General features: G+C 44.6%; 1 protein-coding gene across 2 annotated transcripts in view; it reads right to left on the bottom strand.

Annotated features, from left to right (window-relative positions):
* Window positions 1–15,761, bottom strand: part of bcl9l (bcl9 like) — a 305,409-nt gene that overhangs the window by 176,090 nt on the left and 113,558 nt on the right. For both annotated transcript variants that reach the window (XM_055895132.1, XM_055895133.1), the window contains exon 5: window positions 3,128–3,302. In XM_055895132.1, coding sequence (XP_055751107.1) covers window positions 3,128–3,302 — 175 coding nt within the window. The remainder of the gene's footprint in view (window positions 1–3,127; window positions 3,303–15,761) is intronic.

Below are 15,761 nucleotides of genomic sequence, written 5' to 3'. Positions count from 1 at the left end.
ACTAGGGGTACTACTTCACCTGGGTTAGGGGGTACAACTTCACCTGGGTTAGGGGGTACTACTAGGGGTACTACTTCACCTGGGTTAGGGGTACTACTAGGGGTACTACTTCACCTGGGTTAGGGGGTACTACTTCACCTGGGTTAGGGGGTACTACTTCACCTGGGTTAGGGGGTACTACTAGGGGTACTACTTCACCTGGGTTAGGGGGTACTACTTCACCTGGGTTAGGGGGTACTACTTCACCTGGGTTAGGGGTACTACTTCACCTGGGTTAGGGGTATTACTTCACCTGGGTTAGGGGTATTACTTCACCTGGGTTAGGGGTATTACTTCACCTGGGTTAGGGGTACTACTAGGGGTACTACTAGGGGTATTACTTCACCTGGGTTAGGGGGTACTACTTCACCTGGGTTAGGGGTATTACTTCACCTGGGTTAGGGGTATTACTTCACCTGGGTTAGGGGTATTACTTCACCTGGGTTAGGGGGTACTACTAGGGGTATTACTTCACCTGGGTTAGGGGTATTACTTCACCTGGGTTAGGGGGTACTACTAGGGGTATTACTTCACCTGGGTTAGGGGGTACTACTTCACCTGGGTTAGGGGTACTACTTCACCTGGGTTAGGGGTATTACTTCACCTGGGTTAGGGGGTACTACTAGGGGTACTACTTCACCTGGGTTAGGGGGTACTACTTCACCTGGGTTAGGGGTACTACTTCACCTGGGTTAGGGGTATTACTAGGGGCACTACTTCACCTGGTTTAGGGGTACTACTAGGGGTATTACTTCACCTGGGTTAGGGGGTACTACTAGGGGTATTACTTCACCTGGGTTAGGGGGTACTACTTCACCTGGGTTAGGGGTATTACTTCACCTGGGTTAGGGGTACTACTAGGGGTACTACTTCACCTGGGTTAGGGGGTACTACTTCACCTGGGTTAGGGGTACTACTTCACCTGGGTTAGGGGTACTACTAGGGGTATTACTTCACCTGGGTTAGGGGTACTACTTCACCTGGGTTAGGGGGTATTACTTCACCTGGGTTAGGGGTACTACTTCACCTGGGTTAGGGGTACTACTTCACCTGGGTTAGGGGTACTACTTCACCTGGGTTAGGGGTATTACTAGGGGCACTACTTCACCTGGTTTAGGGGTACTACTAGGGGTATTACTTCACCTGGGTTAGGGGGTACTACTAGGGGTATTACTTCACCTGGGTTAGGGGGTACTACTTCACCTGGGTTAGGGGTATTACTTCACCTGGGTTAGGGGTACTACTAGGGGTACTACTTCACCTGGGTTAGGGGGTACTACTTCACCTGGGTTAGGGGTACTACTTCACCTGGGTTAGGGGTACTACTAGGGGTATTACTTCACCTGGGTTAGGGGTACTACTTCACCTGGGTTAGGGGGTATTACTTCACCTGGGTTAGGAGTACTACTTCACCTGGGTTAGGGGTACTACTTCACCTGGGTTAGGGGTACTACTTCACCTGGGTTAGGGGTATTACTTCACCTGGGTTAGGGGTATTACTTCACCTGGGTTAGGGGTATTACTTCACCTGGGTTAGGGGTACTACTAGGGGTACTACTAGGGGTACTACTTCACCTGGGTTAGGGGTACTACTAGGGGTACTACTTCACCTGGGTTAGGGGTACTACTTCACCTGGGTTAGGGGTACTACTTCACCTGGGTTAGGGGTACTACTTCACCTGGGTTAGGGGTACTACTTCACCTGGGTTAGGGGTATTACTTCACCTGGGTTAGGGGGTACTACTTCACCTGGGTTAGGGGTACTACTTCACCTGGGTTAGGGGTATTACTTCACCTGGGTTAGGGGTACTACTAGGGGTACTACTTCACCTGGGTTAGGGGTACTACTAGAGGTATTACTTCACCTGGGTTAGGGGTACTACTTCACCTGGGTTAGTGGGTACTACTTCACCTGGGTTAGGGGGTACTACTTCACCTGGGTTAGGGGGTATTACTTCACCTGGGTTAGGGGTACTACTTCACCTGGGTTAGGGGTATTACTTCACCTGGGTTAGGGGGTACTACTTCACCTGGGTTAGGGGGTACTACTTCACCTGGGTTAGGGGTATTACTTCACCTGGGTTAGGGGTACTACTTCACCTGGGTTAGGGGTATTACTTCACCTGGGTTAGGGGTATTACTTCACCTGGGTTAGGGGGTACTACTTCACCTGGGTTAGGGGTACTACTTCACCTGGGTTAGGGGTACTACTTCACCTAGGTTAGGGGTATTACTTCACCTGGGTTAGGGGTACTACTAGGGGTACTACTTCACCTGGGTTAGGGGTACTACTAGGGGTATTACTTCACCTGGGTTAGGGGTACTACTTCACCTGGGTTAGTGGGTACTACTTCACCTGGGTTAGGGGGTACTACTTCACCTGGGTTAGGGGGTACTACTTCACCTGGGTTAGGGGGTATTACTTCACCTGGGTTAGGGGTACTACTTCACCTGGGTTAGGGGTATTACTTCACCTGGGTTAGGGGTACTACTTCACCTGGGTTAGGGGGTATTACTTCACCTGGGTTAGGGGTACTACTTCACCTGGGTTAGGGGTATTACTTCACCTGGGTTAGGGGGTACTACTTCAACTGGGTTAGGGGGTACTACTTCACCTGGGTTAGGGGTATTACTTCACCTGGGTTAGGGGTACTACTTCACCTGGGTTAGGGGGTATTACTTCACCTGGGTTAGGGGTACTACTTCACCTGGGTTAGGGGTACTACTTCACCTGGGTTAGGGGTACTACTAGGGGTATTATTTCACCTGGGTTAGGGGTACTACTTCACCTGGGTTAGGGGTACTACTTCACCTGGGTTAGGGGGTATTATTTCACCTGGGTTAGGGGTACTACTTCACCTGGGTTAGGGGTACTACTTCACCTGGGTTAGGGGTACTACTTCACCTGGGTTAGGGGTACTACTTCACCTGGGTTAGGGGTACTACTTCACCTGTTGTTTAGTCATTTTAGTACAAAATAAACATTTTTAGGGGTACTATAAACGTTCAATTCGTGCACTTTTCTGCTCAGCATTTTTGTGTGAAGAGCCTCTTATCTCACCACGTGAGGTGTGTGTGCATGTCTCACCTGTTGGCCAGGCTGGTAGTGAAGACATAGACCACCTGCTGAGCGGGGCGAGGCATCTCTGACCTTTGACCTCCTGGCCCCAGACCATGCCCCATCCCAGGGGTCAGAGCTGGGTCAGGGGGGAGGGACCCTGGCCCAGCTTTGGAGGACAGGCCGGAGAGACCCTGGAGAGGCCCTGATGACATCACAGAGAGAAGAGGCAAAGGCAGGATTATAGCCTGTGTCCCAAATGGCCTATAGGACAATACATACAGTAGGGCATAGGGTGGGCCCTGGTCAATAGTAGGGCTCAGGGTGGGCCCTGGTCAATAGTAGGGCACTATATAGGGTGAGTCCTGGTCAATAGTAGGGCATAGGGTGGGCCCTGGTCAATAGTAGGGCATTGGGTGGGCCCTGGTCAATAGTAGGGCATAGGGTGGGCCCTGGTCAATAGTAGGGCATAGGGTGGGCCCTGGTCAATAATAGGGCACTATATAGGGTGGGCCCTGGTCAATAATAGGGCACTATATAGGGTGGGCCCTGGTCAATAATAGCGCACTATATAGGGTGGGCCCTGGTCAATAGTAGAGCACTATATAGGGTGGGCCATGGTCAATAGTAGGGCACTATATAGGGTGAGTCCTGGTCAATAGTAGGGCACTATATAGGGTGGGCCCTGATCAATAGTAGGGCACTATATAGGGTGAGTCCTGATCAATAGTAGGGCACTATATAGGGTGAGTCCTGGTCAATAGTAGGGCACTATATAGGGTGGGCCCTGGTCAATAGTAGGGCACTATATAGGGTGGGCCCTGATCAATAGTAGGGCACTATATAGGGTGAGTCCTGGTCAATAGCTTTCTCTACCCTTAACCTTGTTCTGAACCCCTCCAAAACAAAGGTCATGTGGTTTGGTAAGAAGAATGCCCCTCTCCCCGCCGGTGTGATTACTACCTCTGAGGGTTTAGAGCTTGAGGTAGTCACCTCATACAAGTACTTGGGAGTATGGCTAGACGGTACATTGTCCTTCTCTCAGCACATATCAAAGCTGCAGGCTAAAGTTAAATCTAGACTTGGTTTCCTCTATCGTAATCGCTCCTCTTTCACTCCAGCTGCCAAACTAACCCCGATTCAGATGACCATCCTACCCATTCTAGATTACGGAGACATCGTTTATAGATCGGCAGGTAAGGGTGCTCTCGAGCGGCTAGATGTTCTTTACCATTCGGCCATCAGATTTGCCACCAATGCTCCTTATGGGACACATCACTGCACTCTGTACTCCTCTGTAAACTGGTCCTCTCTGTATACCCGTCGCAAGACTCAATGGTTGATGCTTATTAATAAAACCCTCTTAGGCCTCACTCCCCCCCTATCTGAGATATCTACTGCAGCCCTCATCCTCCACACACAACACCCGTTCTGCCAGTCACATTCTGTTAAAGGTCCTCAAAGCACACTCATCCCTGGGTCGCTCGTCTTTTCAGTTCACTGCAGCTGGCGACTGGAACGAGCTACAACAAACACTCAATCTGGACAGTTTTATCTCCATCTCTTCATTCAAAGACTCAATAATGGACACTCTTACTGACAGTTGTGGCTGCTTTGCAGGACGTTTGTTGTCTCTACCTTCTTGCTCTTTGTGCTGTTGTCTGAGCCCAATAATGTTTGTACCATGTTTTGTGTTGCTACCATGTTGTGTTGTCATGTGTTGGTGTAGTAGACCTTACAGTGAAATGCTGAATACAACAGGTGTAGTAGACCTCACAGTGAAATGCTGAATACAACAGGTGTAGTAGACCTCACAGTGAAATGCTGAATACAACAGGTGTAGTAGACCTTACAGTGAAATGCTGAATACAACAGGTGTAGTAGACCTCACAGTGAAATGCTGAATACAACAGGTGTAGTAGACCTCACAGTGAAATGCTGAATACAACAGGTGTAGACCTCACAGTGAAATGCTGAATACAACAGGTGTAGTAGACATTACAGTGAAATGCTGAATACAACAGGTGTAGACCTCAGTGAAATGCTGAATACAACAGGTGTAGTAGACCTTACAGTGAAATGCTGAATACAACAGGTGTAGTAGACCTCACAGTGAAATGCTGAATACAACAGGTGTAGTAGACCTTACAGTGAAATGCTGAATACAACAGGTGTAGTAGACCTCACAGTGAAATGCTGAATACAACAGGTGTAGTGGACCTCACAGTGAAATGCTGAATACAACAGGTGTAGTAGACCTCACAGTGAAATGCTGAATACAACAGGTGTAGTAGACCTTACAGTGAAATGCTGAATACAACAGGTGTAGTAGACCTCACAGTGAAATGCTGAATACAACAGGTGTAGTAGACCTCACAGTGAAATGCTGAATACAACAGGTGTAGTAGACCTCACAGTGAAATGCTGAATACAACAGGTGTAGTAGACCTCACAGTGAAATGCTGAATACAACAGATGTAGTAGACCTTACAGTGAAATGCTGAATACAACAGGTGTAGTAGACCTTACAGTGAAATGCTGAATACAACAGGTGTTGTAGACCTCACAGTGAAATGCTGAATACAACAGGTGTAGTAGACCTCACAGTGAAATGCTGAATACAACAGGTGTAGTAGACCTCACAGTGAAATGCTGAATACAACAGGTGTAGTAGACCTCACAGTGAAATGCTGAATACAACAGGTGTAGTAGAACTCACAGTGAAATGCTGAATACAACAGGTATAGTAGACCTCACAGTGAAATGCTGAATACAACAGGTGTAGTAGACCTCACAGTGAAATGCTGAATACAACAGGTGTAGTAGACCTTACAGTGAAATGCTGAATACAACAGGTGTAGTAGACCTTACAGTGAAATGCTGAATACAACAGGTGTAGTAGACCTTACAGTGAAATGCTGAATACAACAGGTGTAGTAGACCTCACAGTGAAATGCTGAATACAACAGATGTAGTAGACCTCACAGTGAAATGCTGAATACAACAGGTGTAGTAGACCTCACAGTGAAATGCTGAATACAACAGGTATAGTAGACCTCACAGTGAAATGCTGAATACAACAGATGTAGTAGACCTCACAGTGAAATGCTGAATACAACAGGTGTAGTAGACCTCACAGTGAAATGCTGAATACAACAGGTGTAGTAGACCTTACAGTGAAATGCTGAATACAACAGGTGAAATACTGAATACAACAGGTGTAGTAGACCTCACAGTGAAATGCTGAATACAACAGGTGTAGTAGACCTTACAGTGAAATGCTGAATACAACAGGTGTAGTAGACCTCACAGTGAAATGCCGAATACAACAGGTGTAGTAGACCTCACAGTGAAATGCTGAATACAACAGGTGTAGTAGACCTTACAGTGAAATGCTGAATACAACAGGTGTAGTAGACATTACAGTGAAATGCTGAATACAACAGGTGTAGTAGACCTCACAGTGAAATGCTGAATACAACAGGTGTAGTAGACCTTACAGTGAAATGCTGAATACAACAGGTGTAGTAGACCTTACAGTGAAATGCTGAATACAACAGGTGTAGTAGACCTCACAGTGAAATGCTGAATACAACAGGTGTAGTAGACCTCACAGTGAAATGCTGAATACAACAGGTGTAGTAGACCTCACAGTGAAATGCTGAATACAACAGGTGTAGTAGACCTCACAGTGAAATGCTGAATACAACAGGTGTAGTAGACCTCACAGTGAAATGCTGAATACAACAGGTGTAGTAGACCTCACAGTGAAATGCTGAATACAACAGGTGTAGTAGACCTCACAGTGAAATGCTGAATACAACAGGTGTAGTAGACCTCACAGTGAAATGCTGAATACAACAGGTGTAGTAGACCTCACAGTGAAATGCTGAATACAACAGGTGTAGTAGACCTTACAGTGAAATGCTGAATACAACAGGTGTAGTAGACCTCACAGTGAAATGCTGAATACAACAGGTGTAGTAGACCTCACAGTGAAATGCTGAATACAACAGGTGTAGTAGACCTCACAGTGAAATGCTGAATACAACAGGTGTAGTAGACCTCACAGTGAAATGCTGAATACAACAGGTGTAGTAGACCTCACAGTGAAATGCTGAATACAACAGGTGTAGTAGACCTCACAGTGAAATGCTGAATACAACAGGTGTAGTAGACCTCACAGTGAAATGCTGAATACAACAGGTGTAGTAGACCTCACAGTGAAATGCTGAATACAACAGGTGTAGTAGACCTTACAGTGAAATGCTGAATACAACAGGTGTAGGTAGACCTTACAGTGAAATGCTGAATACAACAGGTGTAGTAGACCTCACAGTGAAATGCTGAATACAACAGGTGTAGTAGACCTCACAGTGAAATGCTGAATACAACAGGTGTAGTAGACCTTACAATGAAATGCTGAATACAACAGATGTAGTAGACCTTACAGTGAAATGCTGAATACAGCAGGTGTAGTAGACCTTACAGTGAAATGCTGAATACAACAGGTGTAGTAGACCTCACAGTGAAATGCTGAATACAGCAGGTGTAGTAGACCTCACAGTGAAATGCTGAATACAACAGGTGTAGTAGATCTTACAGTGAAATGCTGAATACAACAGGTGTAGTAGACCTCACAGTGAAATGCTGAATACAACAGGTGTAGTAGACCTTACAGTGAAATGCTGAATACAACAGGTGTAGTAGACCTCACAGTGAAATGCTGAATACAGCAGGTGTAGTAGACCTCACAGTGAAATGCTGAATACAACAGGTGTAGTAGATCTTACAGTGAAATGCTGAATACAACAGGTGTAGTAGACCTCACAGTGAAATGCTGAATACAACAGGTGTAGTAGATCTTACAGTGAAATGCTGAATACAACAGGTGTAGTAGACCTCACAGTGAAATGCTGAATACAACAGGTGTAGTAGACCTTACAGTGAAATGCTGAATACAGCAGGTGTAGTAGACCTTACAGTGAAATGCTGAATACAACAGGTGTAGTAGACCTCACAGTGAAATGCTGAATACAGCAGGTGTAGTAGACCTCACAGTGAAATGCTGAATACAACAGGTGTAGTAGATCTTACAGTGAAATGCTGAATACAACAGGTGTAGTAGACCTCACAGTGAAATGCTGAATACAACAGGTGTAGACCTCACAGTGAAATGCTGAATACAACAGGTGTAGTAGACCTCACAGTGAAATGCTGAATACAGCAGGTGTAGTAGACCTCACAGTGAAATGCTGAATACAACAGGTGTAGTAGATCTTACAGTGAAATGCTGAATACAACAGGTGTAGTAGACCTCACAGTGAAATGCTGAATACAACAGGTGTAGTAGACCTCACAGTGAAATGCTGAATACAACAGGTGTAGTAGACCTCACAGTGAAATGCTGAATACAACAGATGTAGTAGACCTCACAGTGAAATGCTGAATACAACAGGTGTAGTAGACCTCACAGTGAAATGCTGAATACAACAGGTATAGTAGACCTCACAGTGAAATGCTGAATACAACAGATGTAGTAGACCTCACAGTGAAATGCTGAATACAACAGGTGTAGTAGACCTCACAGTGAAATGCTGAATACAACAGGTGTAGTAGACCTCACAGTGAAATGCTGAATACAACAGGTGTAGTAGACCTCACAGTGAAATGCTGAATACAACAGGTGTAGTAGACCTCACAGTGAAATGCTGAATACAACAGGTGTAGTAGACCTTACAGTGAAATGCTGAATACAACAGGTGAAATACTGAATACAACAGGTGTAGTAGACCTCACAGTGAAATGCTGAATACAACAGGTGTAGTAGACCTCACAGTGAAATGCTGAATACAACAGGTGTAATAGACCTCACAGTGAAATGCTGAGTACAACAGGTGTAGTAGACCTCACAGTGAAATGCTGAATACAACAGGTGTAGTAGACCTCACAGTGAAATGCTGAATACAACAGGTGTAGTAGACCTCACAGTGAAATGCTGAATACAACAGGTGTAGTAGACCTCACAGTGAAATGCTGAATACAACAGGTGTAGTAGACCTCACAGTGAAATTCTGAATACCACAGGTGTAGTAGACCTCACAGTGAAATGCTGAATACAACAGGTGTAGTAGACCTCACAGTGAAATGCTGAATACAACAGGTGTAGTAGACCTCACAGTGAAATGCTGAATACAACAGGTGTAGTAGACCTCACAGTGAAATGCTGAATACAACAGGTGTAGTAGACATTACAGTGAAATGCTGAATACAACAGGTGTAGTAGACCTCACAGTGAAATGCTGAATACAACAGGTGTAGTAGACCTTACAGTGAAATGCTGAATACAACAGGTGTAGTAGACCTTACAGTGAAATGCTGAATACAACAGGTGTAGTAGACCTCACAGTGAAATGCTGAATACAACAGGTGTAGTAGACCTTACAGTGAACTGCTGAATACAACAGCTGTAGACCTCACAGTGAAATGCTGAATACAACAGGTGTAGTAGACCTCACAGTGAAATGCTGAATACAACAGGTGTAGTAGACCTCACAGTGAAATGCTGAATACAACAGGTGTAGTAGACCTCACAGTGAAATGCTGAATACAACAGGTGTAGTAGACCTCACAGTGAAATACTGAATACAACAGGTGTAGTAGACCTCACAGTGAAATGCTGAATACAACAGGTGTAGTAGACCTCACAGTGAAATGCTGAATACAACAGGTGTAGTAGACCTCACAGTGAAATACTGAATACAACAGGTGTAGTAGACCTCACAGTGAAATGCTGAATACAACAGGTGTAGACCTCACAGTGAAATGCTGAATACAACAGGTGTAGACCTCACAGTGAAATGCTGAATACAACAGGTGTAGTAGACCTCACAGTGAAATGCTGAATACAACAGGTGTAGTAGACCTCACAGTGAAATGCTGAATACAACAGGTGTAGTAGACCTCACAGTGAAATGCTGAATACAACAGGTGTAGTAGACCTCACAGTGAAATGCTAAATACAACAGGTGTAGTAGACCTCACAGTGAAACGCTGAATACAACAGGTGTAGTAGACCTCACAGTGAAATGCTGAATACAACAGGTGTAGTAGACCTCACAGTGAAATGCTGAATACAACAGGTGTAGTGGACCTTACAGTGAAATGCTGAATACAACAGGTGTAGTAGACCTCACAGTGAAATGCTGAATACAACAGGTGTAGTAGACCTCACAGTGAAATGCTGAATACAACAGGTGTAGTAGACCTCACAGTGAAATGCTGAATACAACAGGTGTAGACCTCAGTGAAATGCTGAATACAACAGGTGTAGTAGACCTCACAGTGAAATGCTGAATACAACAGGTGTAGTAGACCTCACAGTGAAATGCTGAATACAACAGGTGTAGTAGACCTCACAGTGAAATGCTGAATACAACAGGTGTAGACCTCAGTGAAATGCTGAATACAACAGGTGTAGTAGACCTCACAGTGAAATGCTGAATACAACAGGTGTAGTAGACCTCACAGTGAAATGCTGAATACAACAGGTGTAGTAGACCTCACAGTGAAATGCTGAATACAACAGGTGTAGTAGACCTCACAGTGAAATGCTGAATACAACAGGTGTAGTAGACCTCACAGTGAAATGCTGAATACAACAGGTGTAGTAGACCTCACAGTGAAATGCTGAATACAGGTGAAGATGGTGTATTACGTAAAGATGTTGTGTAATGTAAAGATAGTGTATTATGTAAAGATGGTGTATTATGTAAAGATGGCGTGTAATGTAAAGATGGTGTGTAATGTAAAGATAGTGTATAATGTAAAGATGGTGTGTAATGTAAAGATAGTGTATTATGTAAAAATGGTGTATTATGTAAAGATGGTGTATTATGTAAAGATGGTGTATTATGTAAAGATAGTGTATTGTGTAAAGATGGTGTATAATGTAAAGATGGTGTATAATGTAAAGATGGTGTATTATGTAAAGATGGTGTATTATGTAAAGATAGTGTATTGTGTAAAGATGGTGTATAATGTAAAGATGGTGTATAATGTAAAGATGGTGTATTATGTAAAGATGGTGTATTATGTAAAGATAGTGTATTGTGTAAAGATGGTGTATTATGTAAAGATAGTGTATTGTGTAAAGATGGTGTATTATGTAAAGATAGTGTATTGTGTAAAGATGGTGTATTATGTAAAGATAGTGTATTGTGTAAAGATGGTGTATTATGTAAAGATGGTTATTGTGTAAAGATGGTGTGTAATGTAAAGATGGTGTGTATTGTGTAAAGATGGTGTGTATTGTGTAAAGATGGTGTATTATGTAAAGATGGTGTATTATGTAAAGATGGTGTGTATTGTGTAAAGATGGTGTATTATGTAAAGATGGTGTATTATGTAAAGATGGTGTATTATGTAAAGATGGTGTGTATTGTGTAAAGATGGTGTATAATGTAAAGATGGTGTATTATGTAAAGATGGTGTATTATGTAAAGATGGTGTATTGTGTAAAGATGGTGTATTATGTAAAAATGGTGTGTATTGTGTAAAGATGGTGTATTATGTAAAGATGGTTATTATGTAAAGATGGTGTATAATGTAAAGATGGTGGTGTATTGTGTAAAGATGGTGTGTATTGTGTAAAGATGGTGTATAGTGGAGATCTTCGCGGAAGGTCAAAAAAAGCATCTAACGACATTGTAAAAAAGGCAACAACAAAAAAAATCTCACACTTTTAAACGAACTGCTCCTTTAATTGCAGGTACCTCTGAGCTATAGAGATGTGTAGAGATCCCAATGTATCACTCTTTAATAGTGCAGCCCATGTTATACAGGCTCTTTAATGGTGCCATGTTATACAGGCTCTTTAATGGTGCCATGTTATACAGGCTCTTTAATGGTGCTGCCCATGTTATACAGGCTCTTTAATGGTGCCATGTTATACAGGCTCTTTAATGGTGCCATGTTATACAGGCTCTTTAATGGTGCTGCCCATGTTATACAGGCTCTTTAATGGTGCTGCCCATGTTATACAGGCTCTTTAATGGTGCCATGTTATATAGGCTCTTTAATGGTGCTGCCCATGTTATACAGGCTCTTTAATGGTGCTGCCCATGTTATACAGGCTCTTTAATGGTGCAGCCCATGTTATACAGGCTCTTTAATGGTGCTGCCCATGTTATACAGGCTCTTTAATGGTGCCATGTTATACAGGCTCTTTAATGGTGCCCATGTTATACAGGCTCTTTAATGGTGCCATGTTATACAGGCTCTTTAATGGTGCCATGTTATACAGGCTCTTTAATGGTGCTGCCCATGTTATACAGGCTCTTTAATGGTGCTGCCCATGTTATACAGGCTCTTTAATGGTGCCATGTTATACAGGCTCTTTAATGGTGCCATGTTATACAGGCTCTTTAATGGTGCCATGTTATACAGGCTCTTTAATGGTGCCATGTTATACAGGCTCTTTAATGGTGCCATGTTATACAGGCTCTTTAATGGTGCCATGTTATACAGGCTCTTTAATGGTGCTGCCCATGTTATACAGGCTCTTTAATGGTGCCATGTTATACAGGCTCTTTAATGGTGCCATGTTATACAGGCTCTTTAATGGTGCCATGTTATACAGGCTCTTTAATGGTGCTGCCCATGTTATACAGGCTCTTTAATGGTGCTGCCCATGTTATACAGGCTCTTTAATGGTGCCATGTTATACAGGCTCTTTAATGGTGCTGCCCATGTTATACAGGCTCTTTAATGGTGCTGCCCATGTTATACAGGCTCTTTAATGGTGCCATGTTATATAGGCTCTTTAATGGTGCTGCCCATGTTATACAGGCTCTTTAATGGTGCTGCCCATGTTATACAGGCTCTTTAATGGTGCCATGTTATACAGGCTCTTTAATGGTGCCATGTTATACAGGCTCTTTAATGGTGCTGCCCATGTTATACAGGCTCTTTAATGGTGCTGCCCATGTTATACAGGCTCTTTAATGGTGCTGCCCATGTTATACAGGCTCTTTAATGGTGCCATGTTATACAGGCTCTTTAATGGTGCCATGTTATACAGGCTCTTTAATGGTGCCATGTTATACAGGCTCTTTAATGGTGCCATGTTATACAGGCTCTTTAATGGTGCCATGTTATACAGGCTCTTTAATGGTGCCATGTTATACAGGCTCTTTAATGGTGCCATGTTATACAGGCTCTTTAATGGTGCCATGTTATACAGGCTCTTTAATGGTGCCATGTTATACAGGCTCTTTAATGGTGCTGCCCATGTTATACAGGCTCTTTAATGGTGCTGCCCATGTTATACAGGCTCTTTAATGGTGCCATGTTATACAGGCTCTTTAATGGTGCTGCCCATGTTATACAGGCTCTTTAATGGTGCTGCCCATGTTATACAGGCTCTTTAATGGTGCAGCCCATGTTATACAGGCTCTTTAATGGTGCTGCCCATGTTATACAGGCTCTTTAATGGTGCTGCCCATGTTATACAGGCTCTTTAATGGTGCAGCCCATGTTATACAGGCTCTTTAATGGTGCCATGTTATACAGGCTCTTTAATGGTCCAGCCCATGTTATATAGGCTCTTTAATGGTGCCATGTTATACAGGCTTTTTAATGGTGCTGCCCATGTTATATAGGCTTTTGTCCACTAGAGACATCTATACATCTCCATGCTCTGAGCACCTGCCTCCTTACCCTGCCTCCTTACCCTGCCTCCTTACCCTGCCTCCTTACCCTGCCTCCTCACCCTGCCTCCTCACCCTGCCTCCTCACCCTGCCTCCTTACCCTGCCTCCTCACCCTGCCTCCTTACCCTGCCTCCTTACCCTGCCTCCTCACCCTGCCTCCTCACCCTGCCTCCTCACCCTGCCTCCTTACCCTGCCTCCTCACCCTGCCTCCTCACCCTGCCTCCTCACCCTGCCTCCTCACCCTGCCTCCTCACCCTGCCTCCTCACCCTGCCTCCTTACCCTGCCTCCTCACCCTGCCTCCTCACCCTGCCTCCTCACCCTGCCTTCCTACCCTGCCTCCTCACCCTGCCTCCTTACCCTGCATCCTTACCCTGCCTCCTCACCCTGCATCCTCACCCTGCATCCTTACCCTGCATCCTTACCCTGCCTCCTTACCCTGCCTCCTTACCCTGCCTCCTTACCCTGCCTCCTCACCCTGCCTCCTTACCCTGCCTCCTTACCCTGCATCCTTACCCTACCTCCTTACCCTGCATCCTTACCCTACCTCCTTACCCTGCATCCTTACCCTGCCTCCTTACCCGCGGTCCTTGTGTCTCGGTACCAACCAACTACGTTGGGAATAATTCTCCCACGTCGGGCTGTGATTTGGATTATCACTGAAGGATTTGAGGGAGATTTATTAAATTTTTGTATTGTCAATTAAGTTTATACTCACCACCTTTCCCAAAAAGTATATTTTAAAAAACGTGTTCACTACCCGTACAGTAGGTGGCAGCAATACACTAATAGGCGGGGTCTGTCACCTTAAAGAACTCTCCTGCACGTATCCTTTGATTTCTGTTATGTTTGCGTCACAGTATCCAATGTGATTAACCTCAACTATTGTTTACATTGTACTTCCTATTTCCTGGGTATAGATTTTAAGACGCGCTGCTGTGTAATTAGAGTGTTGAGTTGTCGCCACGTGTGGATATGTGTTGGGATTTTTTCATAAATTCCCAATCTGGCCCTCAAACCATCATGGTCACCTAATAATCCCCAGTTTACAATTGGCTCATTCATCCCCCTCCTCTCCCCTGTAACTATTCCCCAGGTCGTTGCTGCAAATGAGAACGTGTTCTCAGTCAACTTACCTGGTAAAATAACGGTAAAATAAAAATAAAATAAAAAAATAAAAATGTGTATTGAAATGATCAGATATATATGTATATATGTGTATATGTGTTTAATGTGAATTCTTTATGCTAACGAAAATAGGTTTTGCTTTCTGTTTATTTCTTAGCACACACAAGTTAATCATGGACCTATGAGTGAGAGAAGAAAATAAAAGGGGAACTCCACCTTTTTTTATTGAACTTTGTATCAGCCCAGTCTCTCTCCCTGTATCAGCCCAGTCTCTCTCCCTGTATCAGCCCAGTCTCTCTCCCTGTCCCTGTATCAGCCCAGTCTCTCTACCTGTCCTGTATCAGCCCAGTCTCTCTCCCTGTATCAGCCCAGTCTCTCTCCCTGTCCCTGTATCAGCCCAGTCTCTCTACCTGTCCTGTATCAGCCCAGTCTCTCTCCCTGTCCCTGTATCAGCCCAGTCTCTCTCCCTGTCCCTGTATCAGCCCAGTCTCTCTCCCTGTCCCTGTATCAGCCCAGTCTCTATACCTGTCCTGTATCAGCCCAGTCTCTCTCCCTGTCCTGTATCAGCCCAGTCTCTCTCCCTGTATCAGCCCAGTCTCTCTCCCTGTCCTGTATCAGCCCAGTCTCTCTCCCTGTATCAGCCCAGTCTCTCTCCCTGTCCCTGTATCAGCCCAGGTCTCTCTCCCTGTCCTGTATCAGCCCAGGTCTCTCTCCCTGTATCAGCCCAGTCTCTCTCCCTGTATCAGCCCAGTCTCTCTCCCTGTCCTGTATCAGCCCAGTCTCTCTCCCTGTCCTGTATCAGCCCAGTCTCTCTCCCTGTATCAGC

This window comes from Salvelinus fontinalis, chromosome 33 (genome assembly GCF_029448725.1).
Source record: "Salvelinus fontinalis isolate EN_2023a chromosome 33, ASM2944872v1, whole genome shotgun sequence".
NCBI lineage: Eukaryota > Metazoa > Chordata > Actinopteri > Salmoniformes > Salmonidae > Salvelinus > Salvelinus fontinalis.
The sequence above is the reverse complement of the archived record's forward strand: the minus strand, read 5'-3'. Positions and strand labels throughout refer to the sequence as shown.